At 33.2% G+C, this 26,228-nt stretch overlaps 1 protein-coding gene across 1 annotated transcript in view; it reads left to right on the top strand.

Annotated features, from left to right (window-relative positions):
* Positions 1-19,401, top strand: part of LOC121391965 (staphylococcal nuclease domain-containing protein 1-like) — a 56,180-nt gene extending 36,779 nt beyond the window's left edge. Inside the window, 4 exon segments of the mRNA XM_041523405.1 lie at positions 12,516-12,687; positions 17,717-17,901; positions 18,295-18,387; positions 19,205-19,401. Of these exon segments, the coding sequence (XP_041379339.1) occupies positions 12,516-12,687; positions 17,717-17,901; positions 18,295-18,387; positions 19,205-19,401 (647 nt within the window).
* Positions 19,402-26,228: the final 6,827 nt, after the last annotated feature.

The raw sequence follows: 26,228 nt of genomic DNA, 5'->3' as shown, positions 1-26,228 counted from the left end.
ATTATTATTAAAACATTAATGTTTTTGAACAGTCATTGTGTCACTTCTATGTTACTTAGTAACTTCTTAATATCAGACATTGTTTATCTTTTACATTTGTAGTTGGACGACCTTTAATACAAGTATTCACAAGTTTGAATAGAGTGAGTACATGAAATCACATTAAAATTCTCTTTAAATATTTTTAAAGTAGTATTTATGAGGTCAACAATAATACTATGTAATTTGTATAAACAGACTTAGTATATGTACATATACATGTTTTGATTACACATTGTCATTATTGTACTTGATGTTTGCATCAAAACCATAAAACCTAACACACAGTTTTGAGAGACTCTGAATTTATGGAATGCAGACTAATCACACTCAGTAATTTGATGAAGCAGGGGTGTGTTGCAATCTCCAGACGTTTATTTCCTTAAACCTTATATCTTCAAACTTTCAAGATTTCTATTTTCCTTATCACAATTGTCTGTTCTGGAATTGAAATTAACTTTTCCTCTCTTACAATATAGCACAGCTGTGTTTCATAATAGATACAAGGGTAACTATGGGCTTGACTTTCCTTTTGTATATTAATGCCATCTATATATTAGTGGCTAACAAAAGGTAAAGGAAAACATATGTAATGTATGTGCACAAATACCATAATTATTATATAACCCATGATTGACTCAGCATTGAAATCGGACTCAATAATTTAATTAATAAGTAGACATAATTAATATTCATTATTTATAATCAAGAAGGTGTGATTACCAGGAGATGCAAAATATGCAGAGCAGTTTTAGCATCTCTCTTGCTTCAAATTTCTCTATACTTTAAAACGGATGGTATCTGGTTTTTTTCCTGTACTTGTTGAATTAGGCTTACTCTCTCTACAAGGTGCGATTTAATTAGAATAACCTTAATTTGGCTACCATAGCAACAAGCGTCTCCACCACAACCTTGTATAACATGGATTTATTTTTTTCAACAGGGCTCGTTCTACCGTATCCAGCCAGAAATTTCTGGCCAGAGTGATTTTGTTCCTTGTACTTGTAGTGAATAGATGAATAAAGACTGTTTTTAGGTACACTAGATCTCCAATGTTGAGAATTAGACTTAGGGGTGTGGATGGATGAAACAAGTGACATTTTGTACATATGTCCATTTTAGTTCTGTCAAATTTGTGTTTATAGAGACATATTTTTCATCATAGGTGTAAAGGAAAATTTAACAAGACGTAAACTTCCTTTACTTCGCTCTCTCTCTCTTTCTTCTTCCTGTTTTCATTGGTTATCTCTACTTCATCTTATGGCAGACTTATGTGTATGTGAAAAACAATCAAGCATAATTATTAATCATGTCTGCGCTGCCAACCTGACTAATTAAGTTGTAGTAGAATTAAAAGTGGAACTATACACTGGTCAGATCAAGCTGTGTCCTAATTGTATGTAGCTTGGTAACAGACCATTATATGATGGAAAATCATATTGTTTAAACTATCTGTACCTTATATTCACTGTCAAATTGCACTCAGATTAGTAAAGTCATTCAAGCAGAACAAGATAATAATAATTAACATTATTAATACATAATATAATAAAACTAACATCACTATATATACTATAGCAACTTTATGTGATGTCTGTATGCTATGAGGCACTGCTTATCTAACTAGCATGAGTAATTGTCTGAAACATTTATCATTTTAAGTTAGGTACTAACCAAACATTGGCAGGTGCTACTCTAGTCAGAAGCAATACTAGACCACCTAAAGTGACTTAAAATAATTGTTACGTAAGATATTGTAATCTACAGAATAAAAAAAAGAATTTTCAGTAATACTTTGCATATCTTGGTAATAGTTTAAAAGAACGATGTGTGTAGGAGTGACTTACCATCACACACATACAGAGCTATACATTCTTTTTTAAAAGTATGTCCTTGAAAAGTTTAATAGGTATGGTGGTCATGTCCACTAATTGATGAGTGAACAGGTATATGATTTGACTAATTTCCGTGTCTATCCCATAGCTAGCGTAGCTGTATTACTATATAAGGCATACTAGACAATAATATTGTTGTATATACTGCAAAGTTAATAATATACCCACTCATATCTTCAATTGTTTGTATTAAACACATCACTATTAGAATAATTGATCTGCATGTTTCTAAGCTGATGTCATTGTTTTGTTCCACAACTATTGGACTATAATATTATACATTATTATTAGAATTAACAAATGTTTGTTTTACAATGAATCCGTATGCAAAGCACCTTCTACATTAAAATCATTACATTCTCTAAACATTGTGTCTCTTAGTTTGTGTCAGGCGTCTGGGTGTGAGTATGAGGCTGACATCATAATAGTAAAGCAAACGACCTGTCCTTGTAAGGTCATTTTGGACAGAGTGCATAATAAGTGTAATTAATTCAATCATCAATAGTGATTTGGAGTACACAGGGGGGAAGGGAGGAGGAGGAGGAGGAATGGATCAAATATACAGACCGATGCATGATCCAGGAAACCCATAAAAAGGATTTGAATTCTTGTCTAATTTGATATTGAAACCATTAGTGGTCTAGTCAGGTCTTTGCCTTATATAAATCTCTAACATTCAAAAGCATTTTGATTTTAAATGGAGCATGTATAATTTGTACTTTAAACCATCCAAGTTCAGCCAAAAAGAGGCAATTAGTTAATTACCAAAACACTCAGCTTAAAAAGATGTTTGTTTTGTTTTTTGTTTTCTTTATAAGAATTTACTTGGTATTTATAAAATTATAGATTGATTTTATTTGTGTGATAATGTGCAGTCAGTTTTATATTTACATATTGTAAGAGAAACATATTAATAATTTATACTTAATGAATCCACATTAATGATCATAGTGAGTAATTAATATGTATTATAGAGTAGAGTATCCCTATACAATTTACAATGTCTATATCAACCTGATATCATATTGCTGTTACCATATAGCATGATATGTAATTTATCCTCCATCTTATATTACAGGTTAACACTTGAGTTAGTCCTCTTCATTATAGCGTATATTGGAATAGGAATTCAATTAATACTATCTTTAGTGGTTCTTTGGATCTTGCAAAGGTAAAGTCCCGATTCATCCTTTTTAACTTATCTTGTGCATCAGTAATCGCTATTATAGCCATGGTTTCTCTCTACCACTAATGCATGATATCAGACATAGGTCATCAGATAATGTCTGTTGCTCAAGGGCATATATGATACTTGTGGTATCATTTATATGCATGCTGCATATAACTATTATATAACATAACATAGTCATCAATCAGGTGATACCTTACGCTGCTATAGTTAGATCACCTCTACTCAGCACATTATTATACAAATATTGCTATCGATCATTTGTTATGTGGCATGTTTAAATCATCCATACCTTACTAAAGACTTCATAATCATTAATGATGTCATTCTTAATCTATTTTAGGAGTACAACAAGTTCATAAATTGTAGGTCAACAAGTAATTGACTTCACAGTTTTCATGAGACAAGACAATACTACATAAACCAATCAGATTATTACTGTACACTTTGTATTATGTTGTATTCTTTGTTCTGTTAACAGACATCCTACTCTTTCATGAAAGCTATTGTAAGTAGTACATACCTCAAGTGTACTCTATAATGATACGCTAATAGTTTTAATTATCATATAGTAACCTTAGCAGTGTTACTTGTACAAACAAGTAAAATGATGTTCATTGTAGATACAGTTTGGGTTCACTACATATATTTGACTACCACTCCTTATTACAGCATACTATACCCATTACCCGTAGCAACTACTTTATTGGTTATAAGTATTAAAGTAATACATTACTTGTAATGTGTACACTAGGTACAATGAGCAATATTATTGCAGCCACATAGAACAAAGACACATGCAAGGATTGTATTGATATTCAATATCAACCAACAATAAAGTTACGGTCATCCTGCCTACGCTTGAATTAATAATATTACTAATTAGGCATTTTTTGGAGTAAACAATTTTTAACCTGTACTCATTTACAATATATCATAATACAATTGATAAGAACTGTAGTGTAATAGTATTTACGACCACAAACCTGAAGTGAATGCAATCGGAGTATATTAAAGCAACCAATAGCTGTGAAGTAATATGTGGTTATGAGCTGGAATGCATACAAGCTCATCAAATTTGATTAAGTCAGCGACATAAAGTCGGACATCAAACGGAGTATTAAAAGTAACAACTGTTGTTATTGGTTCAATGCTACAGTCCGCAGTGATTATATATTATTACATCGTTATGTACAGCGTGCCCTTTTCAAACAATGAACATTGTAACTCTATAGCATTGATATTATCATATTTAGGCACAACTTACTACTTAAGTTGCCAAATGATTCACTTATGATAATGTTACAGTAACTGTTGCTATGTTAGTAACGTACGGTATTTCATTTGATCACACACACAAATCTAATTGGAATTTTTAAAAAGAAATTGGTATCACTAGAAGTACCATCAAGTAGACAATACTATATAAACATGACTTGTCAACATGTTAATAAAATTATAGTTTTTATCCTTTAAGTAGGTACTATGTTAATGATGTATTTTCTACATATATTATTTAATGTTTACTGATGTTTATAGTACAAAGAAAGTAATATGAGTTTTCATATTATAATTCTAATTATTTCAAGAAATTAACTAAGTCAGATTGGGTGAGACTAATATATCATTTATCCGAAGGACCGTCACATTTTGACGATGACCTGAATAATGACAAGAACAAAAAATATATCATAAGTTATTGTCCTATCCCATAAACCTCTACAATTAAAATATTGATTTTAAATGAATAGACTTAATTAGTATAACACTGACAAAAAGTCTACACTCCCTAAACAGGCTCCAACACGCACAGGAACACTCGAGCTTTAATCTTATATATCCACTGTAATGTCATTATGAGATATTGTGTAAGGATGATAAACAATAGCATGTGAGATCATATCTATTTCCTTAGTTGGGATCAACAGACAAAGGAATGAGCATTGGGATAGAGTAGAGATTACAGATTGCATGGCATATTGTCAACAAATACAGTACAAATTTAAAGAATTCATGCTCCAAGCTATAGTAATGGCTTCAATTTAACACCTTGTTAGTGACTGGATATCAATGTAATTCAATAATGTGACTACATGTATTAATTAAGACGCATGTAAGTTAATTTGTGAAAAATCAATTCTATTATGACCACAAGTCAAAATTAAATGTTGCACAGACAAATTACAGTCTGGTACATTGTATACACTTATTTGTAATTATATGGCAGCAAAAAACAGGTACTTAGATGAGTTTGTGTAGTATGGTAATATAAGTATTGCCAGAATTAATAACGATAGTTGGGTTGTTTGGTTCTTGAGGATCACTCCTGTCAGTTCAGTAGTAGTCCATTACAGAAACAGTGGAATTGTCCAACTAACAGAACTACTACTGAACTGAACTAAAACTAAAGATGTCTATAGAGAACAAGGTTCACTGAATAACTACATACACTTTGCAATAAGGAATCTAATTAAGATACCACACACATACACACACACACACACCACGCACGCACAAACAACATCCTTTACACATAAACACAGCTAAACTATATGAGTACTGACTAAGATAACAGAAACCAGATATAAGCTCACAGCAATAGTTCGGGGAACACTTTCACAACACACCCTTAACAATAAATCAACAACTGAATCCCAAATAATTTAATTATCATATTATACGCCTTAATTCTTACGTAATTGAGTATTTGAAAACAATCTTTAAACAAAATTACACTCACTTAAAAGATTGTTTTACAAATTAGTTAATGTAATATGAAGAATACTTATGATGCATTACTAATTCTATTACAAAACACTCAAGTGGAGGAGAGCACACATTATTGTTTTCTCAAGTACTATTATTACTATTTATGTAGAGACCAATAACTAAACTCAGTTTGGCATATGCTCACTGATAAAAACAGACTTTCCTTATATTGAATGCTACAGATTTAATTAGAATTCTTCTCATTGTTCCCGTTCTTGTGGTGATGTTAAGAAAAAAAGAGAAACAAACTTTTCTTAATATTCCATTTCACAAATTTCCACTTTTTTAATTCATATGTGTTCTCTCCATATAATATACAATCACTACTTGCCGTTGAGTTCAATATGAGTTTATCTTATAGTAAAAGTGTATTATTTATTATAGTAGTTTGTTATATGTGGTACTTTTACTTATAATCTAATAATTACCACATGTTTTGGATTGATGTAATGTTATTGATGACCTGGTATTATTAATTAATACACGTTACAACTCGCCAGTAAATATTAGTGCCTGAATGGTATTACAACAAATCGGATTTGACCATATCAAACAGAATTACTACTGTTATTCTACAATCAGGAAGAGAAGGACAAACAAAATACCCAGGGGGGTATTACTGCTAATAAGTCATTACCAATTTAGACGTGAGAAGATCTCATACAAGTAGCTCAAAACAGCCCCAAATATAGGTTAAAGGTAATCTATTGATGCCATGCTGTCTGTCTAGTACATATCCGTTCCTGTTATTACATCAAAGACATGTACACATATCCTGTATAAAATAATGAGACAATAGAAGGGTTTTTACCATCAGGTAACCACTAAATCATGTCTTTCCAATTGATGCAACGTCATGACTAAATTCTATATATAGCATTAGTGGAGCGACTATAGATGCAAGTATATTCTTGTATTAATACTGGTCATTAGTGTTTACCACTAAATATAGCATTTTGGAGTAACTATAGACATTAGTATATTCTTGTAATATACTGTTTACCACTAAATCACTTGACATGACCATATTTTACCATTAAAATAAATAATCATTTAACGCTAACTTGATTAGTTACTTTGTGGTTTTATACTAGTTTATTTATTAGACATAATAATGATGACTATGGTGGTTAAATTGTCAGCATTCACACTGTATAATTGTGTGGTATGTGACCCTCATTTACCACAGGAACGAAACAACAATAATAATTTCTAACCAGAAATATTTATTTTATGACAACAACAGCTATTCATTTGTAATTAAAGTCTAGTCTCATTTACTTGACTTTATAAATCACTTTATAGTTTTTTAATATATGCTTTTATAGGAATCCATTGCTTACAGCTAACTTTAGAATTGTCACACATATTGGTTCCAGCTTGCACTACATTACCTTATCATTGGAAATTAAAACAAAAAGGCAAACTTATGTTTAAAAAGCAAATGTCAAAGTTAACATGAATAGACTCTACACTGTTGGTAACAATGAACATCAGTATTTACTACAGTAACCTAGACTTACCAATGGTAGCTGTCCTAGGTCACTGTGGTAAGTACTGATGTTCACTAGTCTAGAGGTTACTAATGTTAGCTATCCTAGGTCACTGTGGTAAGTACTGATGTTCACTAGTCTAGAGGTTACTAATGGTGGCTATCCTAGGTCACTGTAGTAAGTACTGATGTTCACTAATTTAGAGCATACTAATGATAGCTACCTTGTTGGTAAGTATTAAGTATTTATCTACAGGTTATTGCAAGTGGTACATATCTTTTTCGTTTACCTTTTGTTCTTTTGTAGTTTTTTCTTCTTTTCTTTTTAAAAACAACAACTTTCTTTAAACGAGTATGTTCCACAACAGTAGCAGTAACTTTTACTGCCTCAGACCTATCCATAACAAAAAGAAACTTGATGAAATAGACTTTAACTCTTACGAAACTAGGGGTCTTCCAATCAGAGTAAAATTCTCAGATCCCACTAGTAATACCTGCATTAAAAAAAATGACAAGACACTATAACTAAATTATTAGAGATTAAATTTGTAGATTAATTATTAACGAGTATTTTTTGCTCAAAATAGTTCTGGATGAAAGAAGCTGGTGTCAAATGACCTTGCTAACTATATGATCAGTGACTTTACATGAATGATAGGCAGAAATAAAATGTAGTTACAAGTCAAACCCATTGTTTAGCACTCATAGTACAAATTCACTAAGTATATTGTGTATTGGGAAGAGAGGAGGACAGCATGTGTACCTCATAACCTTCATTAATCACATGTACAATAATACAATCTCAAGTTCTGATCAACAATACCATCTTAGGACTGCCTAGCACTCGAAGCATGCCCAGTGTAAACATTTCAAATATTACCTTTCTAGGAATATTTGTGAGCCAAGATCAGCTTCAAGAGAATTCACAATAAGAAGATCGTTGACTGTAACTTTATGTTGCTTGCCAGCTAACAAAATAAAATATTATTTTATTCATAGTGGATGAATGGATAGATGAATCATATGTAGACAAATGGGTACCGTAGACAGGTGGTTCCCCAACCACCAGCTTTACATCCTATAATAAACAACTAGTCGCTTACCCACAAACACCACACAAAAGAGCTTTGAAGAGGTTGTGAAAACCACTTCATCATTCACCATCTCCAAAACCTCTACAAAAGAGCAAGACATTGTACATGACATTGTGGTAATTAATTACCTTTTCTCTTAAAATAACTTTCTGGATTAACAAGAGTTGCATAGGTTCTATAAAAAGAGAGAACAAAGAGCACATATGTGATAATATTTCTATATTGACTGTTTATTGTATTAAAGAACTAACTTCAATTACATATAAATGATGTGATATTTTAATAATAATCACAAAGTGTATCCATATCGTTGGGAGAATTAAATGATTTATATTGAATTAATAACATTTACTTTTAAATCAAAATTAAATATATAATTGTAGAGAAAGTCAGTGAAGATAAAAGTAGGAAGCCTCCCTATCATTACTTCTTGAATACTACGTCCATGTTACAGATCATGAATAAATAATAGATTTTTATTACGAGTATCAACTAGAGGTTTTTTCTAGTTAATTTATCAACTAGAGGTTTTTCTAGTTAATTTACCAACTAGAGGTTTTTTTTATCTAGTTAATTTATCAACTAGAGGTTTTTCTAGTTAACTTATTAACTAGAGGTTTTTTCTAGTTAATTACAACTAGAGGTTTTTCTAGTTAAACTTATTAACTAGAGGTTTTTTAGTAACTTATTAACTAGTTTTTTCTAGTTAATTATCAGGAGGTTTTCCTAGTTAATTTATCAACTAGAGGTTTTTCCTAGTTAATTTAACTAGAGGTTTTTCAAATTTATCAACTAGAGGTTTTTCTAGTTAATTTATCAACTAGAGGTTTTTCTAACTAGAGGTTTTTTCTAGTTAATTTATCAACTAGAGGTTTTTCTAGTTAATTTATCAACTAGAGGTTTTTCTAGTTAATTTATTAACTAGAGGTTTTTTCTAGTTAATTTATCAACTAGAGGTTTTTCTAGTTAATTTATCAACTAGAGGTTTTTCTAGTTAATTTATCAACTAGAGGTTTTTTCTAGTTAATTATCAACTAGAGGTTTTTCTAGTTAATTTATCAACTAGAGGTTTTTCTAGTTAATTTATCAACTAGAGGTTTTTTCTAGTTAACTTATTAACTAGAGGTTTTTCCTAGTTAATTTATCAACTAGAGGTTTTTTCTAGTTAATTTATCAACTAGAGGTTTTTCTAGTTAATTTATCAACTAGAGGTTTTTCTAGTTAATTTATCAACTAGAGGTTTTTTCTAGTTAATTTATCAACTAGAGGTTTTTTCTAGTTAATTTATCAACTAGAGGTTTTTCTAGTTAATTTATCAACTAGAGGTTTTTTCTAGTTAATTATCAACTAGAGGTTTTTCTAGTTAACTTTATCAACTAGAGGTTTTTCTAGTTAATTTATCAACTAGAGGTTTTTTCTAGTTAATTATCAACTAGAGGTTTTTTCTAGTTAATTTATCAACTAGAGGTTTTTTCTAGTTAATTATCAACTAGAGGTTTTTCTAGTTAATTTATCAACTAGAGGTTTTTCTAGTTAATTTATCAACTAGAGGTTTTTCTAGTTAATTATCAACTAGAGGTTTTTTCTAGTTAATTATCAACTAGAGGTTTTTCTAGTTAACTTATTAACTAGAGGTTTTTTCTAGTTAATTTATCAACTAGAGGTTTTTCCTAGTTAAATTATCAACTAGAGGTTTTTCTAGTTAACTTATTAACTTATTAACTAGAGGTTTTTTCTAGTTAATTACCAACTAGAGGTTTTTCTAGTTAACAACTTTTTTTTCTAGTTAATTATCAACTAGAGGTTTTTCTAGTTAATTTATCAACTAGAGGTTTTTCTAGTTAACTTATTACTAGAGGTTTTTCCTAGTTAATTTATCAACTAGAGGTTTTTCTAGTTAATTTATCAACTAGAGGTTTTTCTAGTTAACTTATTAACTAGAGGTTTTTCCTAGTTAATTACCAACTAGAATTTATCAACTAGAGGTTTTTCTAGTTAATTTATCAACTAGAGGTTTTTCTAGTTAATTTATCAACTAGAGGTTTTTCTAGTTAATTTATTAACTAGAGGTTTTTTCTAGTTAATTTATCAACTAGAGGTTTTCCTAGTTAATTTATTTTTTCTAGAGGTTTTTCTAGTTAATTTACCAAGTAGAGGTTTTTCTAGTTAACTTATTAACTAGAGGTTTTTTCTAGTTAATTTATCAACTAGAGGTTTTTTTAACTAGGTTTTTCCTAGTTAATTTATCAACTAGAGGTTTTTCTAGTTAATTTATCAACTAGAGGTTTTTCTAGTTAATTTATCAACTAGAGGTTTTTCTAGTTAATTTATCAACTAGAGGTTTTTCTAGTTAATTTATTAACTAGAGGTTTTTCTAGTTAAATTATCAACTAGAGGTTTTTTCTTGTTAATTATCAACTAGAGGTTTTTCTAGTTAACTTATTAACTAGAGATTTTTTCTAGTTAATTATCAACTAGAGGTTTTTTCTTGTTAATTATCAACTAGAGGTTTTTCTAGTTAACTTATTAACTAGAGATTTTTTTTCTAGTTAATTATCAACTAGAAGTTTTTTCTAGTTAATTATCAACTAGAGGTTTTTTCTAATTAATTTAACAAACAAACTAAAGTCAGATAAACACCACAAAATAAGACATTGATGTAGTATCAACTCCACTAGACAGAACTGTAACCAGAAATTTTGTAAAGGAGTTCTTTATTGACATGAAAGTTGACCTAATTAATTATTCATAAGGTATAGTCAATTATTTGTTGCTACTTCAAGTTACTTTGCTAGCTCCATGTCCAAATGTATCTATATTGTTAGATTTCTTGTTTATATAAAGCAACTTTGTCTGTAAAATACGCTTAATCTATGGGTATGGTTGGAGTCACTCATCAATTTATGTTACCGAAGGGGATTTAATCAAATGTAATGAGTCTCTCCCTGAATATACCACTATTAGAGGTACAAACCACAATAGAGTCAAATCAACATATATGAATTACCATATTTTATAGAGGGTTGCTAGGTGCTAGTTGTACAGAGCAGCTATAATAAATCATGTGATCAAGAGTTCATCTTTGAGGGCAATCTGAGGGCGTGTCAACAAACGGAAAGCATGTTTCTAGCTGTCTCTTTTGCCAACAAATGACTCAAACTTCAAACTACAGTATTTTATACACCTCAATGTCCTTTATAACATAATTATATTATTGACAGCTATATTCTTGTTGAAAAATATTGCAAATAGAGCTTGCATTATTACCTACCCCTCAAATATGACATATATCAGACTAATAATATGTAATATCAAACTTTATCCCCCCCATAATATCTATACATTATCACATATCTACTACACTGCTTTATAACAAATCTACTACATTTAATGTCCACTCTATAGTATACCTGTTGCCTCCATCCAATTGGGTCCAGTAGTAACTGAACATAAACTGATTTGTTATCCTCATATTACTTGAAATAGTATTTGCATATGACCCCAAAGTACGATATATTACATCTAGCCCATTTCTGAATGGTGTGACACAGCATCTGTGAGAAATCTGCCTGGTCATAACACACCAACTGCTCCAAGCCATATTGAGAGAAGGCCCCTGAGACCACGTGGTTTAATTGTCAATATATACACCACGTGGTCCCGATTCGTCATGTTTAGGAAACATTTTGATGCTGTTGCTTGTAAAAAGGGTAAGACCAGTATTGATACTCTTATTGTTGTTTGTTTAGTAGTATTATTAATATAGGAATTATTTAGCTATTAATTAAAGCTTAAATTTTTGCAAATATTTTTCGTTCAGATGGTAGCTTTGTATTAGGAGGATCTTCATTAACTGGTAACACTGGGATGGAGCATTATGGTCTTTTGACAGCTGGCACCACTACCAAACTATACCTAATCTTGATATGTATGCCACGCCCACAATAACTGGCATCAGCGATATTAAATGGTAACGTTCTTTAATTAGTTATCTTTTTAATTTAATATTATTAGGTTTAATAACTTAAAATTGTTAGTGGCTGCTGATAGTGGGGACATAGAAGTGTGGCATGTGGTCGCTCCTGGCAACACATTAGAGAGTTCAGCTTCCTTATCAAGCGGTCATCATGATATGGTGTTAAACCTTTGTGTGACCAATGAAGGAAAAGAAGATGGTGGTCGTGTGATTAGTGCTGGTGCAGATGGATGGTATGATATCATAGTTATTTAAAGGAATTGTACTGGAGAATAAAGGATAAAAAAGTAATACTGGATACTTTGCCATAATCTTTTTATGAAAAAGGATATTTCTTTGAATACGAAAGTAAATGGCATGTGTTTCTAGCATTACTTTTTTTGTTATTTATATGCTAATACAATGTAACAGTGATAATGTAATATACTACAAAATATAATGAATTGTCTTTATTTGATATCAAGGATTATTATATGGGATGTCCTCGCTCTTAAACAAGTTGTCAGATATAGAGGTCAATCAATATACTAGTGATACAATGTTTTATATGTTATATTCTATACAGGTCACATTGGTTGGGTAACTGGGGTAGATAGCCATCCACATCAAAGCGATGTGTCATTTCTACTGGCATGGTCAGTTGTTACATACATTGGGACAAGGAGGTGGTCACATTACAAGAAGATGGCATGAAAGAGAATAGTATAGAGTCTAGACTCCCTTATAATTGATATTAATACCATTTTGAGCTCTTAGGTGTTATATTACTGTAACTATAGGCAACAGAAGCTAGTACATACTTAACAGTATTATAAAGATGGAAATTGTAATTGACAATGAACAATTAGTATCTATAGACTATGATGGCAGTTTAACAAGGAGCTTGACAAAGACTGAATTGTTCAGGGGCATAGATGTGTATACAAAGTGAAATAACTTATTCTAGAGTTAATCTCCTTGAATATTATTAATCAAGGTATTTAAACTCTAACATCTGCAAATACAAGCTGGCTAATAAAAATTAAGTATGATAAGAAAAATATATGAAGAGAGGAAATGAGGGTATTTATTGTTCATCATCTCTGGATATATGAGAGTTATAATATTATAAGTAGTAGTTTGTCTGTTATATTGAATCAAAATTTTATAAAATGATAGACCAGTTTTCTCTTTAATAATGCATCTTTGTTTATAAGCTTATGGACAAAGTGAAAGGTTAAAAATGGAAATCGTTTACAAAATTATGGGATAAGATAAGCAATCAAATTTTATAATAAAATAAGATGACAAACATGAATAAAATAGAAGGTTTATATGAAAACTTAATAGTCCAAAAGATAATCATCTTGGTGTATTTTCTTAATTTATAATTATAAGATATTATATAACATGAGAGTTTTGTCTTTATAGGATAATAATTTAAAGATTTGGATAGTCGTCAACAAAATCCTGTCACACTAACAATCAAAGGTAATTGAAGACAATGAATTGTGTGTGAGTGTGTGTGTGTGTGCTGTTTCATTGTTATTATCCAGCTCCTCGTAATGTATACTGTCAATCTGTTTCTTGGTCAAAAAATAGAAGATAATATCATTGCATCTGGTATGTGTATAATTATGTCACATGATCATATTAATCATGACTCACTTGTAAATCTGTTTTTGACAGCATTGAGCCTGAGAGTTACTTATAAATGTTGAAGTACATAAAAAATTCACCCATTGACATGTCATACGTTTGTATACAATATTTGTAGAGCTCGACAGTAGAACATACTATAATATATTTTAGACAACCAAGACATCAGTACATACTAAAATTTCAGTACATATTAAAATGTTAGTACGTACTAAACAGCAGTACATACTGCTTAAGACTAACAAACAATGTAACAAAATATAGTTTTATTATTATTGTATAATATATTCTATAGGTGATGAAGGTGGTTATATCTTCTTTCATGATTTACGATCTATTACTGAACCCTTATTGATAATTAATCCTCACAAGAATAATGTCCATAGATTGATGTTCTCTCCTAATGTTAAAGGTCTACTTGCCTCAGTATCAGATGACTGTAGTTTTCAAATACACCATCTACCATCCGCTAGTACTGTGTAAGTCATTGTAAGATCACTTGTCCATTCAATTCAATGCAAGCATAGTCCTTTGCTTAGATTAAATTCTTAATGCTGTTTAAAGTTATTGCAATAGTCATCTATTAGGGAAATTCTTTAAAATTGACATATTAATGATAAGCACTTTTTCAATGGTTGTTAATAATGCATTTCATGAAACTTGTTGATCTAGGTCAAGTTTGAAAAGGGTATCATCCTTAATAAATAGTAATTTATATACTTGTCAGTTTTTTTCCTTAGCTAAATATTTATGGGGCACACTATCTTTTAGATTTTCAAGTTATCTACACAATGATTTTGTCCATGGGTTGTCATGGCAACGTGACTCCTCCTCTCTTTTGACATGTGGTTGGGATGGTCGAGTATTTATTCATGAATTTGATAGTAATACACTCCCTTTGTGTACACAAATCTCAGATGTTGAATTACAAGACGTACCCAGTGATGAGTCCTCTTCATCTAGTGGGAAATGGAGAAAGAGGAAAGAAGAATGATACTCAAGAGGAGACACAACTAGAAATGACTCCTGTAGAGCAAGAAGATTCTTGTCAGAGATCATTAACTGATAAGGCAATGGATTTTGGTATAGTAACTAAAGGGATAAATTGTATGGAAACTATCAAGAGTAATAATGATGGTGGCACCTCTAATCATCAGAGTAATGGCAATGGTGCAGTGCAACCAGTTATTACATAATAGGGTTTAGAAGTGACTCACTATACTTGTATATTTGTAATATAGACTCCTTTATTTTATCATAATTATGTGATATCATGCAGTTGTCAAAATATGTTCGTATATCTCCGTATTGCATCCGTAAACTAGCTATTCTGCTATACTCACCAGCAACGCCCATTATTCAGCAAAACAATGCTTTTTCAATTTGCCTCTGGCTGATGACTTTGTTTTAAGTAATATCCTGAAAAGGAGCAGGAAAAGAGCTCGTGTTCTTATAAAGATCGCGTTTTATTGTTTATTATTGTTTTTTTGACCTTGCATCTAGCTGACTGGGTGTGGCTCAAAGCAAAAAAAGTAAGCAAACGAAAGGATAACATGTTCTCATTTCTCATGCTACTATAGTGAAGTATGGAACACGAAGGTGCTGGTATTTTGGTACGTGTTGATATACCAGACCTCAAATCTCAAAAAAAAGAGTATTATCAACAACCGAGACCCAGTCCGTTATGCTAAGCAACTGTATTGGATAAGTTACCACAGGTCAGCTGTCAAATCTAAGACTCATATGATCATTTTTTTGACTTGAACAAGACATACATTTAGTGTTATACTTATTACAGTCAATACAAACACAGTAAATGTCAGTGCAGATGGTGCTTACATCATGCACAGCATGATTCAATACTATGTACATGATCATAACACACATATAAAAGGTGTATTTGTAGATAGGTTGTCTCAGTATTAACTATTAACTTAGTATTAGCATAGATAATAATCACTCTGCTCTGAGCAATCCATTTATATACTACTGTTAGGAGTTGCCTATTGATGTTGCTAACAATTATGGTCTTTACTTGCCTTCAATGGAGGTACCAATGTTGGTAAGTTTCTGGACGAGACGCGACCATTTGCAGATTTACTCCTTACAGGGACTCACACGTCTTGAGGTAATAGCTAGAGATAGATTATAGATTTACTAATTTGTACGGTTTATCCTATAGCTACGCTATAAGAGACGAGACTATGGTACTATGGTACTAACAGAAAAAAGCTCTGGCACAAAGGCTAACTCCAAGGTATGTCGTTTCTATGTGTTATCATTTGATGAATGTTATTTCATTTTACAGTCCAATCTAAAAAAAAAGTTAGTAGAATACATTAACTCTGGCTCTGTAAAAAAACTTGAGAAAATACTCGAAGCTGTTTGGATTCCAACTTTATAATGGAAGATGGAAGTGAGTTCAATATCTTATAACTTAACAGTTGACCATTCCTCCATTCAGATACACCACTAGGAGTAGCTTGTGGTCGTAACGGACATGTTGAGTGTATTTTACCCTTACTATCAGGAGGAGCACACATCTTGATTTTAGAGGCAGTCATGCACTCACTCCACTTCACAGAGCAGCCATTGGCGGAAACTCTCAAGCAATGAAGGTGATTTATAATAAAATAGTAATGTGTTAACACAGCTATCCTTTATTATTGAAGATATTACTATCCTTGGGAGCGTCTCCAAATTATATTGATACTAAGGGGTTGACCCCTTTATCATACTGCCATCATGGTGTGACATTGCAGTTTGTGAGGCTCTCTTGAAACACAGAGCTCAAATTGGCATTGTCGATAGTATCGGTTGGACAGAACTTCACCAGGTTAGCAATATCATATGAATATCATTTTGTATGTAACAGACCAGAATTGGCTGTTGAAGCTATCTCTTGAAATATATATTTTATTCCTAGATTGCAAAACATGGGCACCACCACATGTTAGATATAATGTTATTGTATGGTGCTGATATTGATGCACAAACCAAAGCTGGTAATACACCTTTACATGTTTGCAGCTCAACATGGCCAAGTAAATTACCAATTATACTTTTGTTTATAATTCACACATTGTATAGCTGAAACGACTGCATTGCATTTAATGAAGAGGGGAGCACAACGAGGGATTCTCAATGCCTCAAAACAACCACCCAATCAAGTATGTAGTTGTTAGGATGGGACAACTATTTTATACCTTAATAGATTGCAATATTATGTGGTCATCATAAACTTGCTAAAGAAATAGCAAATTTCAATGATGCTGATATTGGTAAGGATTAAACTATTATTATCATTTACTACAAACTTTAGATATTGTCCAAGGTGAAGCCGTTTTTAATCCTAAAGCTCGTCATCCTTCCCCTTCTTCTTCTATTACTGCTACTGATGATAGCCATACTCCAATACCTATTGGGTCAACTAGTACTCTACCACATCCTAAAACAACCCAAATCCCTAAGCTATTCAAGGGACATAGCAGTATAGCCCCGGTATGCATCAACGAATTGTAGATTATTAGTTTGTCTGTTTGTTCTTTACTTCTCGTCATCCATCCATCCATCCATTTATCCATTCATCAACCTGCTAACTACCATCTAAATTACTTTATACAGCATGAACAACAAGAAGCTAGGCCAAACACAATCCTCCTCCACAAAAGGAACAAAAAAAGCAACCACACTTCCTCGCAATAAAGCGCCTCCTCCACCTGTTCTTGCAGTGAAAAGTGGAAGAAGAGGAGAACGTGAGGGTTATGGATCTGGAGGAGTTGATAACATTGACTCAAGCTGTCCTACAGGTGATTAGATCTAGCAATTACCAACTAAATTGATAGAACATATGGTAATATCAACTGCATTATCTCACTTTAGGTAAAAAAATGAACCAGTCACCTCCTCAACATGGTGGCCATCGCTATTCAACAGACAGAAAGAAGCCACATCAACCTGACTCTATCCTCACATCTTCCACCTCAAGCAATACTTCCTCTCCACTCATCAATCAGTATCACACACTGCCTTAGAAATGAGAGAAAGGCTCTATCCTTGCACTCCAGGAAAGAAATATGTTGCAACAATGACAGTACAACCACAACAAGATGGAGATTTACTTTTTAGAAAAAGGCATGGAAGTAGAAGGTCAGATAGTAAAACTGGTAATCATTTGATTATTGTTATTTTTGTATTAATAGTTCTGTATATTGGAAAAGGTGGTTTCTGGGAGGGCAAAACTACAGATCAACGAGGCTGGTTTCCACAAAATGCGATCAAAGAGTTAACCCAAGGTACTTTGCTAATTATAATTTAAATTTTCAAGAAAATTATTTGTCATTAAAAGAGGCAATTACAACTAAAGCAACTACTGAAGATAAAGTACCCTCAAAGTAAGACCATAATAGTAGTATAGAACTTGTTTTACCCAGTCCCCATCTCTCAGAAAAAGTGGTATCAAGGTGGTCCAAATATCTCGTACAGAAAAGGGTTTTGGATTTGCAATGAGAGGTATAAAGGTATGTAGCATGATATAGTGATGAGTATAATAATAAAAAGTACTGGTTTTTAATATATATAGTAGATACACATGTATTGAGTAGACTATTTTCACAGCTTGTGTATGTCAATTGTAAACATATGTTGAGTTTGTTGTATGATCTTATGATTTAAATGACAAAACAGCTGTTCAAATATGTAGCACTAAACTTAATGTCAATATATTATTATTATTATTATTATGGTATAGGTTAATGTTGAGTTTACACCTCTTTCTGTCTTCCTCCCCCTCCTTAGCTGTGAATATTGAAAAGTTTAAGCCAAGCCCCAAAGTTCCAGCATTGCAATATGTTGCTAGAGTTGATAAGGAGGTGCAGCTGAGATAGCTGGTTTGGAAAAGGGAGACTTTATTATAGAGGTAATGAGAGTGTTAAACTCATCACCTAATGACTTTGTAACATTTAACATTCCCATTAGGTAAATGGTGTTAATACTACATACAGTACACATGAAGATGTTGTTAGTATTATTAAGCGATCAAGGCATGTTAAAAATTAAACTCATCACTCCAATTGGAAAGGAAAAAACCTCAAACGAAACGATACATTGCAGCTGCTACTGACCAGTCTCTGTGTGAAGCTAATAGCGATGACCTTGACATGTACGATCAATATCAAGAGAATGACGACAGGGAATGTGAAAAAGATAACTCATCTGACTCTGAGTCTCTGAACGATCAGCAGTATTTTGGTCCAGCTGCCTGGGATTCCTCTCAGGAGGGCAACACAGAGGATGAGAGGACCATGTAACTTGTAAGCCCAAAATTAGTGCATCTATGTTGACTACTTTAACTCATACGTCAAAGCTGCCATCAGCCACACCTCCTAGTCCTAATGATTTGAGATCAAGATATACCCAATCCAACAACAGAACAATCACCATCTTCTTATCAACCCTCCTCTACTTACAAAAAGGAAACATCCTCTTCTAACAGTATTAAACAAGGTCGAGCTGAATCTCCACTAGTCAACACAAGTCGTCCATCACAAGATAAAGATACATCCGAGGCTATCAATCCAAAATCTACTAACAGAATTTCAGAATTATCCTCTTCAAAAAAACAGCTTGATAACAACAGCCCAAAAAACAGAAATGATGATTTAAGTAAGAAGACAACTCCAAAGACAAGTATCAGACATGATGACCAAGAGAACATGACAGTTCCTGCTATAAAAATAACAAGCAACAGCCAAAATGGAAGAACTACAGATGATAGAGCAAGCTCGGTATGAGCAACAAGATGAGGAGGAAGAAGAGGAAGAAGAGTCTTTTGTCAGAATTTGCTAAGCAGCTAAGACAAGCTTCAAAGGACTACTACAAGCGTGCTTCTTTGAATGCTAAACAAAAACTCATCTTTGCTTAAAAAGATAACAACCTGGTCAAGAGATTGTAGGTCATGAATCAACTAGCAAAAATGAGATCAAATCTGATTATCTTCAACTTCATTTCAATATCCTATTGGTACAGATCTGTACCAGACATTATGTACAAGAATTATTCTAACAATGATGATGATGACGAAGGATGGGAATATCAGAAAACTCTTTACTAGTTGGGAAGATGTATCATTGTTGAATGAGACTATAACCAAGTCAAGTCCTAAAAAGTAGAGAAACTATTAAGCAAGACAAATGTACAGAGAAAAATGTTTCACTCAATTCACTTCAAGATCAACTGCCTTCAATGAGACATTGTCCAGCAAGTCTGAGAGTCCCCAGAAACAAAAAAATTAGAATCATCAGATACTACTTCAAAGATACCTCACCTAAAAATTAGTCCTACGTCTAAAAAAAGTCTCTCCCCCTACAAAACCTAAACCATCATCCATTCCTCGTTCATCAGGGTCTGCCTCCTCTATCACTAAACTTCCAGAACTTCTTGACTCTTCAGACAAACCAATGCATACAAAACACTTACCAAAGACCTTTGAAAACAAAAATTGAGTCTTTTTCTAAAGTCTCAACCCACAAGTGAGCAGAGGATTGATCCTGTTTCCAGGAAACAAAACTGTCACCGATGACTGAACAAGAGCCAGTCCTCTTACTATTAGTTCCAAGTTTTCATGTTTCAACAAAGAAAAGGAAGACTTTGAGAAAGAGAAAGCAAACAATGTTGTGAAAAGCTCTGGCCTTTTTAGCAAATCAAATACGCCCACAGTTTGTTAGTCCTAAGGTATCAAAAAAGGAAGTCCTGTAATTAGGACCAAGTTGATGAAAAATTAATTGCTACATCACAAGTAGGACCTGTTTCAGAACAGATCAAGATGTCTCTTTCTGACAGTCCTACGGACCTCACCTGTATCAAGTTTGAAAGATAAGTTCGAAAAGCTTGCCAAATCTCAAACTCCAGTATTTCATTCAAAGAAACCAGATCTATTAAAGTCAAGAGAACCCAGTCAACACTCTGACAGCCCTCAAATCACATCGCAACAAATGAGGGATAAGTTTAGTGCCTCAAAGAAACAAACTACCAATGCTGATGAAACAAATAGGAGTCCTCAGAGTACATACAAAGAGATAAAGAGTTTACCAACAGAAGAAGAAAACAGTAGATGAAGAAGTAAATGAAGCCAGTGATAATATCTTTCTCCCCCTCCTATTTTTGATGATCCCAATGACTATGTATGTCTGTTGTAATGACTATGAGGATCTTCCTCTACCAGCTGAATTACTTGAAGAAATGGAGAGAGAAGAGGACATAGTTTATATTCTCCACCGCCTCCTCACATACTAGAAGAACTAGTACCTAAAGGTAACTTTAAAAATCAAATTATTATTAATATTCTTGTCTATTTCAAATCTTGTTTTATTTCTTATAGCAGCTGATGATGATAAAGACAAGCCTTTCCCATTGCCACTTCCCTATGAAGTTGATCATGATTCAATTCCAGAACCAATAGACATCCACCTCCAGTACTAACACCAGAACCAATAGACATTCCACCTCCAGTACTAAAACCAGAACCAATAGACACATTCCACCTCCAGTACTAACATCAGAACCAAGAGATATCCACTCCAGTACTACATCAAACCAATAGATATTCCACCTCCAGTATTACACCAGAACCATATATATTCCACCTCCAGTACACCAGAACCAATTATATTCCACCTCTAGAATCAGTGATATCCACTTCCAGTGCCATCACCAGAACCAGTAGATATTCCACCTCCAGACCCATTGCTGGAACTGAACTGATATATAATCCACCTCTAGTGCATCTCCAGAACCAGTAGATATTCCACCACCAGAAAGCATCCTAGATATTCCATCACCAGAACCATCTCCAGAACCAGTTAGTTTATTCCACCTCCAGACCCAATAGATCTACACCTCCTATGTTTTGAAGTATCTAATGAATGAAGAAGATGATGAATTAGACAGATTTGTAGATCTTCCACCTCCAGAGTTTGCAATAAACTAGAAGTACTTCCGCCATCTGATAGTACTGTAGGAATTAGTCGTGATACGAACTCGAACCAGTTAATCCAACAGTATTGCTAAAGAACAGGCTGATCTTTTGGACAATATTATGGGAGAACTGATTAAACTAAACTAAACAAGGGACTGTCATTGAAATGAGAACAGATAGTGGACAGTGACATGATAGGCCTCCACCTCCTCTTCCCAGCTGTCCTCCACCTCAGTCTGACGAAGAAGAAGCTCCAGAAATGCCTCTTTTTGGTAACAGCTCAAGATGATGCCCAGCATATAAATGTTGAAAACGCATTCTCTTTTACTATTCCACCCCACATCTTTTAACCACAGAAGAAGAACAGGAGACGAGACTCTCCTTCCTCCTCACTTTTGACTTACCGCCACCATTATTTGCGAAGATGAGGATATAGAGGATCATGATGACTATATGACTTACAACCTCCATCACCATTGGATTTATCTGATGGTGAATATGGTTTGATGTACCACTTCCTGTGCCACAGTTTTGAGGACAGTGGAGGACTGGGAGAGAAAGAAGAGATAATTGTTAACCTCCTCCATCAGTAGAAATGAAGGCATAATCACCTACGCAATGTGAAAGGTGCACGTGCGTGGTTGTGTGTGTGTGTGTGCATTTGTGGGTCACTTGTTCATTTGGTGTATTATACACAATTTTAGATTATTGTTTCTCTCTCTTTCTTTCTCTCATTCTATGTAGTGTATCTGATGAACCCATTGTTGCTCCAGTAAAAGCATGGTCTATAGATGATGTTTGTAATTGTTTATCAGACATTGGATTAGAAAATCTTATTGTCAGATATTCAAGACAACGAAATAATAGGAGAGCATTTACTTACCCTCTCAGAGAAAGTGATATCTCAAAGACCTTGGTGGTCACAAAGATTGGGCACATAAAGACATTAACACAAAAACTCCAGCAACTACAAAATTCTGCATATCTTCTTGAAAAAAAAAAATCATTATAAGTATTTGTTATTTTAATTTTTTTATTTAAAAATTATTGGATGTATTTTTTTTCTTTTTATATTCTACCAAAAAGCACTCTGGAGATTTTTATGACAATGTATGACTGTTACAAAGAAGCTAAAACTTTGTAGTGGTAGCAGAGTAGGTTTTATTGAAGGAGCAGGACAATCATATACTATTCATTTAGATATATGAAAGAAACATCATATGCTCAATTGCATTACAATGTTTGTATGTCTGCATGTGGTACTTTCTGAATGAAATAACTATTAGCACAACAGCAAGACCAGACAATACAAGATCACATACTAATAAAGTTCTATTCCAACAATTACAAGGTAATATGGACTTGACTTGTGTTCATTTTTCATGCCTTTAATTCATCAATTTGACAACATGTAGGCCAGGGACTGCACCAGGCTTGCACAGGGCTGAGCAGCAGGATCTTCACCAGACTCAACAAATGAAGTACCCCATCCAAGGCCAAACAAAAGTCTTCACGAATCTGTCGCAGAATATCATAATGACCAACAACTTTCATTTGTGACTTAAGCAAACTCTTATAATTTACCTTCTTCATTTGTTGTAATGAGGATTATAGTATTCATTAGGTTTCATGGTCGCTCTCCTCTCCAGGATCTGGTCCAGAGGTTATAGAGGATTGGTGGTCATTTCCTGTAGCACAGTTGTGTTACGAAAAAAAAAGCAGTGGGGGGGGGGGGGAATGGATCATAGTGGTCTGTTGGGGCATTGCCACTGCATAGTAGTCAAAATGAATAGAATTAATATATAAAGAACTAAACCGGTGTATTATAGAAATGTGCTTGGAATGACTCATCCATCTAATAGCATAAGGACCAATCATCAGGATGCATCTTCTGGGAATATGGAATGAATTCTCTTTCGCTCTAAAAATGCGCATAATAACATAGAAACAAGTACACAATAAAAAAAAATAAATGTACATCTTCCGTTTTGTAATACCAAATGGGACTCATGTCCACTCCATCCATTCTACGATCTTGTGGAATGGGTGCCCAGCAAGATTAAAGATTTTGGTAGAATATCATACCCCCTGCAGCAAGCTAAAGATTGTTTACAAGAAGTCCTTCAGCAACTAATAATGTATTTAATACCTTTGTAAAGTACGAACAACTTTTTATGTCCATGCCACCAAGCAATAGCAGGCACTCTAAAGCCACTTTCTACACTTCCCAAGTGGGACACTTTACCACATCTAAATGGCCCAGCACTACCACCATATGCACCTGCTCCAGATCAGGACTACATGGATAAAAAATATTATTGACCCCAACGTTTGTCTTCAAGTAGTCTACCCATTATCAGCTGTGAAACAACACAAATGTATTTATAATATTGATCAGTATCACGTAAAGCTTGAAACACTTTAACAACGACCAGTCTATTTCTCGCTACACAAGAGATGAAATAAATTAACAAGCCATTGCACGTGTCTTTATTGTACACATACGTGACATATACCTAAATGCCTCTGACACTGCATTCATGCTTACACAAAAATAACAATACCCATGAATCTCCAATGGTCCATGCTATGCTAGATTGACGGAACCGTTGTCCAGCAAAACTGGGGCCAGTGGAGTGTGGTGAAAATGCAACTAAAACAGAAAGGGTTTCCTGTTGTTAAAATAAAAAGATATAATTATTTTTAAATGAACAAATTTGGGGAAGTTTGATTGCTTTCATAACTTACCAATGCCCTTATGAAGTTGCGCGCAGAAAGCTGTGTGTTCAGTGTCAAAATCAAAGGTTGTTGAACTATATCATTTTCCTTAAAGGACAACCCACAAACCTGCACAAAAAAAAGGCATGAATTAATTTAGTTTTCTTTAACTAACAAGTCAAAAAAAGTTTTAATTTGATTACCTTCCTAAATGACATTGGGTTGTTAATTTTGATAACAAACCTAATCGTAGAAACGGTTAACGGCAGGCACTGGGAATGGGACCCTATAAAAACATTTATGTAATCAGGGAAATACAGATCAACCAAAAACTCAAAGAAATAATCAAACCCGATGGAGGGGTAATTATGCCATTAATTCAACACCCTTCAAAAATCCAGCCCATTATTAATCAATAAACACTATACTACAAGATCATTTACCCTCACCCATTTTATATCCACTTTTAGACCTTCGCAAATTATCCCTGTTGGAAACTGAGATTAATTTATAAAAAATTACTATACCCATAATACCTCCCAAAACTAGGGTCACACCTTCGGAAAATGCCACCCAATCTGATACCCAGTTAACACAGTGCTCTAAAAAGTTTTTTTATCTCCACTCAAATGTAGTATACCAAATTTTTTATAAGGTCAGACATTTGTCTTTGTTTGTATTTTCAAAACCTTGGTATTAATATACCTTGTGGACAGAGACAGACTTGGGCATACTTTAGGGAATTTTGGCCTATTTTGCCATCCTCTGAAATTTGGTTTAAGTTTAGGATTGCCATAAAGTGTCCCATAACCCATCTGAAGAATAAAATTTTGTGCTTAGATTTTCATCTTACCTGAAACCTGCGCATTACATTGTTTTATCTCCTCTGCTTGGCTTAAATCCACTCAAAAAAGAATAAACAATTTTGGTTATCTTCCTTTTATTTCTTTTTGTTGCCACCAGGCCAGGAACCCAGAAAAGAAGACTAACTTCCGGGCTGTTTCGAACGAAGGAAACCCAAAAATCGAACATATTATTTCCCTTCTGCATGGTGTGGTGATGTACCTTTGTTTCAGGTGGGAGTTGAATCCAAGCTTTTTTTGCAAGTAAACGAAAACCTTACTTATAAAATTCTGAGCAACAGCCTTATTCTGGTCAGATGTATTAATTGAATTTACTTCTTCTCTTGAAACAATGAAAGTTTAGATTTTTTGTGATAAAACAGTAAATAGGTCCTTTGTCAGCTAAATGAACAAGGTGAAATGTTCACCAAACCCTGCTATTTAATTTCCATATTTACATTAATTTGTCATTTATTACAAATTATTTTTGTGTTTGATTCAAAATACTCAAATTGGTGTTGACGACTTTACATAAATGAAAAATTTCTTTTTGAAATGAAGTGATTAAAAACCATTAATAATTGGCCTTCAGTGAGGAAAA

The sequence above is a fragment of the Gigantopelta aegis genome, unplaced genomic scaffold, assembly GCF_016097555.1.
Source record: "Gigantopelta aegis isolate Gae_Host unplaced genomic scaffold, Gae_host_genome ctg3169_pilon_pilon, whole genome shotgun sequence".
Lineage (NCBI taxonomy): Eukaryota > Metazoa > Mollusca > Gastropoda > Neomphalida > Peltospiridae > Gigantopelta > Gigantopelta aegis.
The sequence above is the reverse complement of the archived record's forward strand: the minus strand, read 5'-3'. Positions and strand labels throughout refer to the sequence as shown.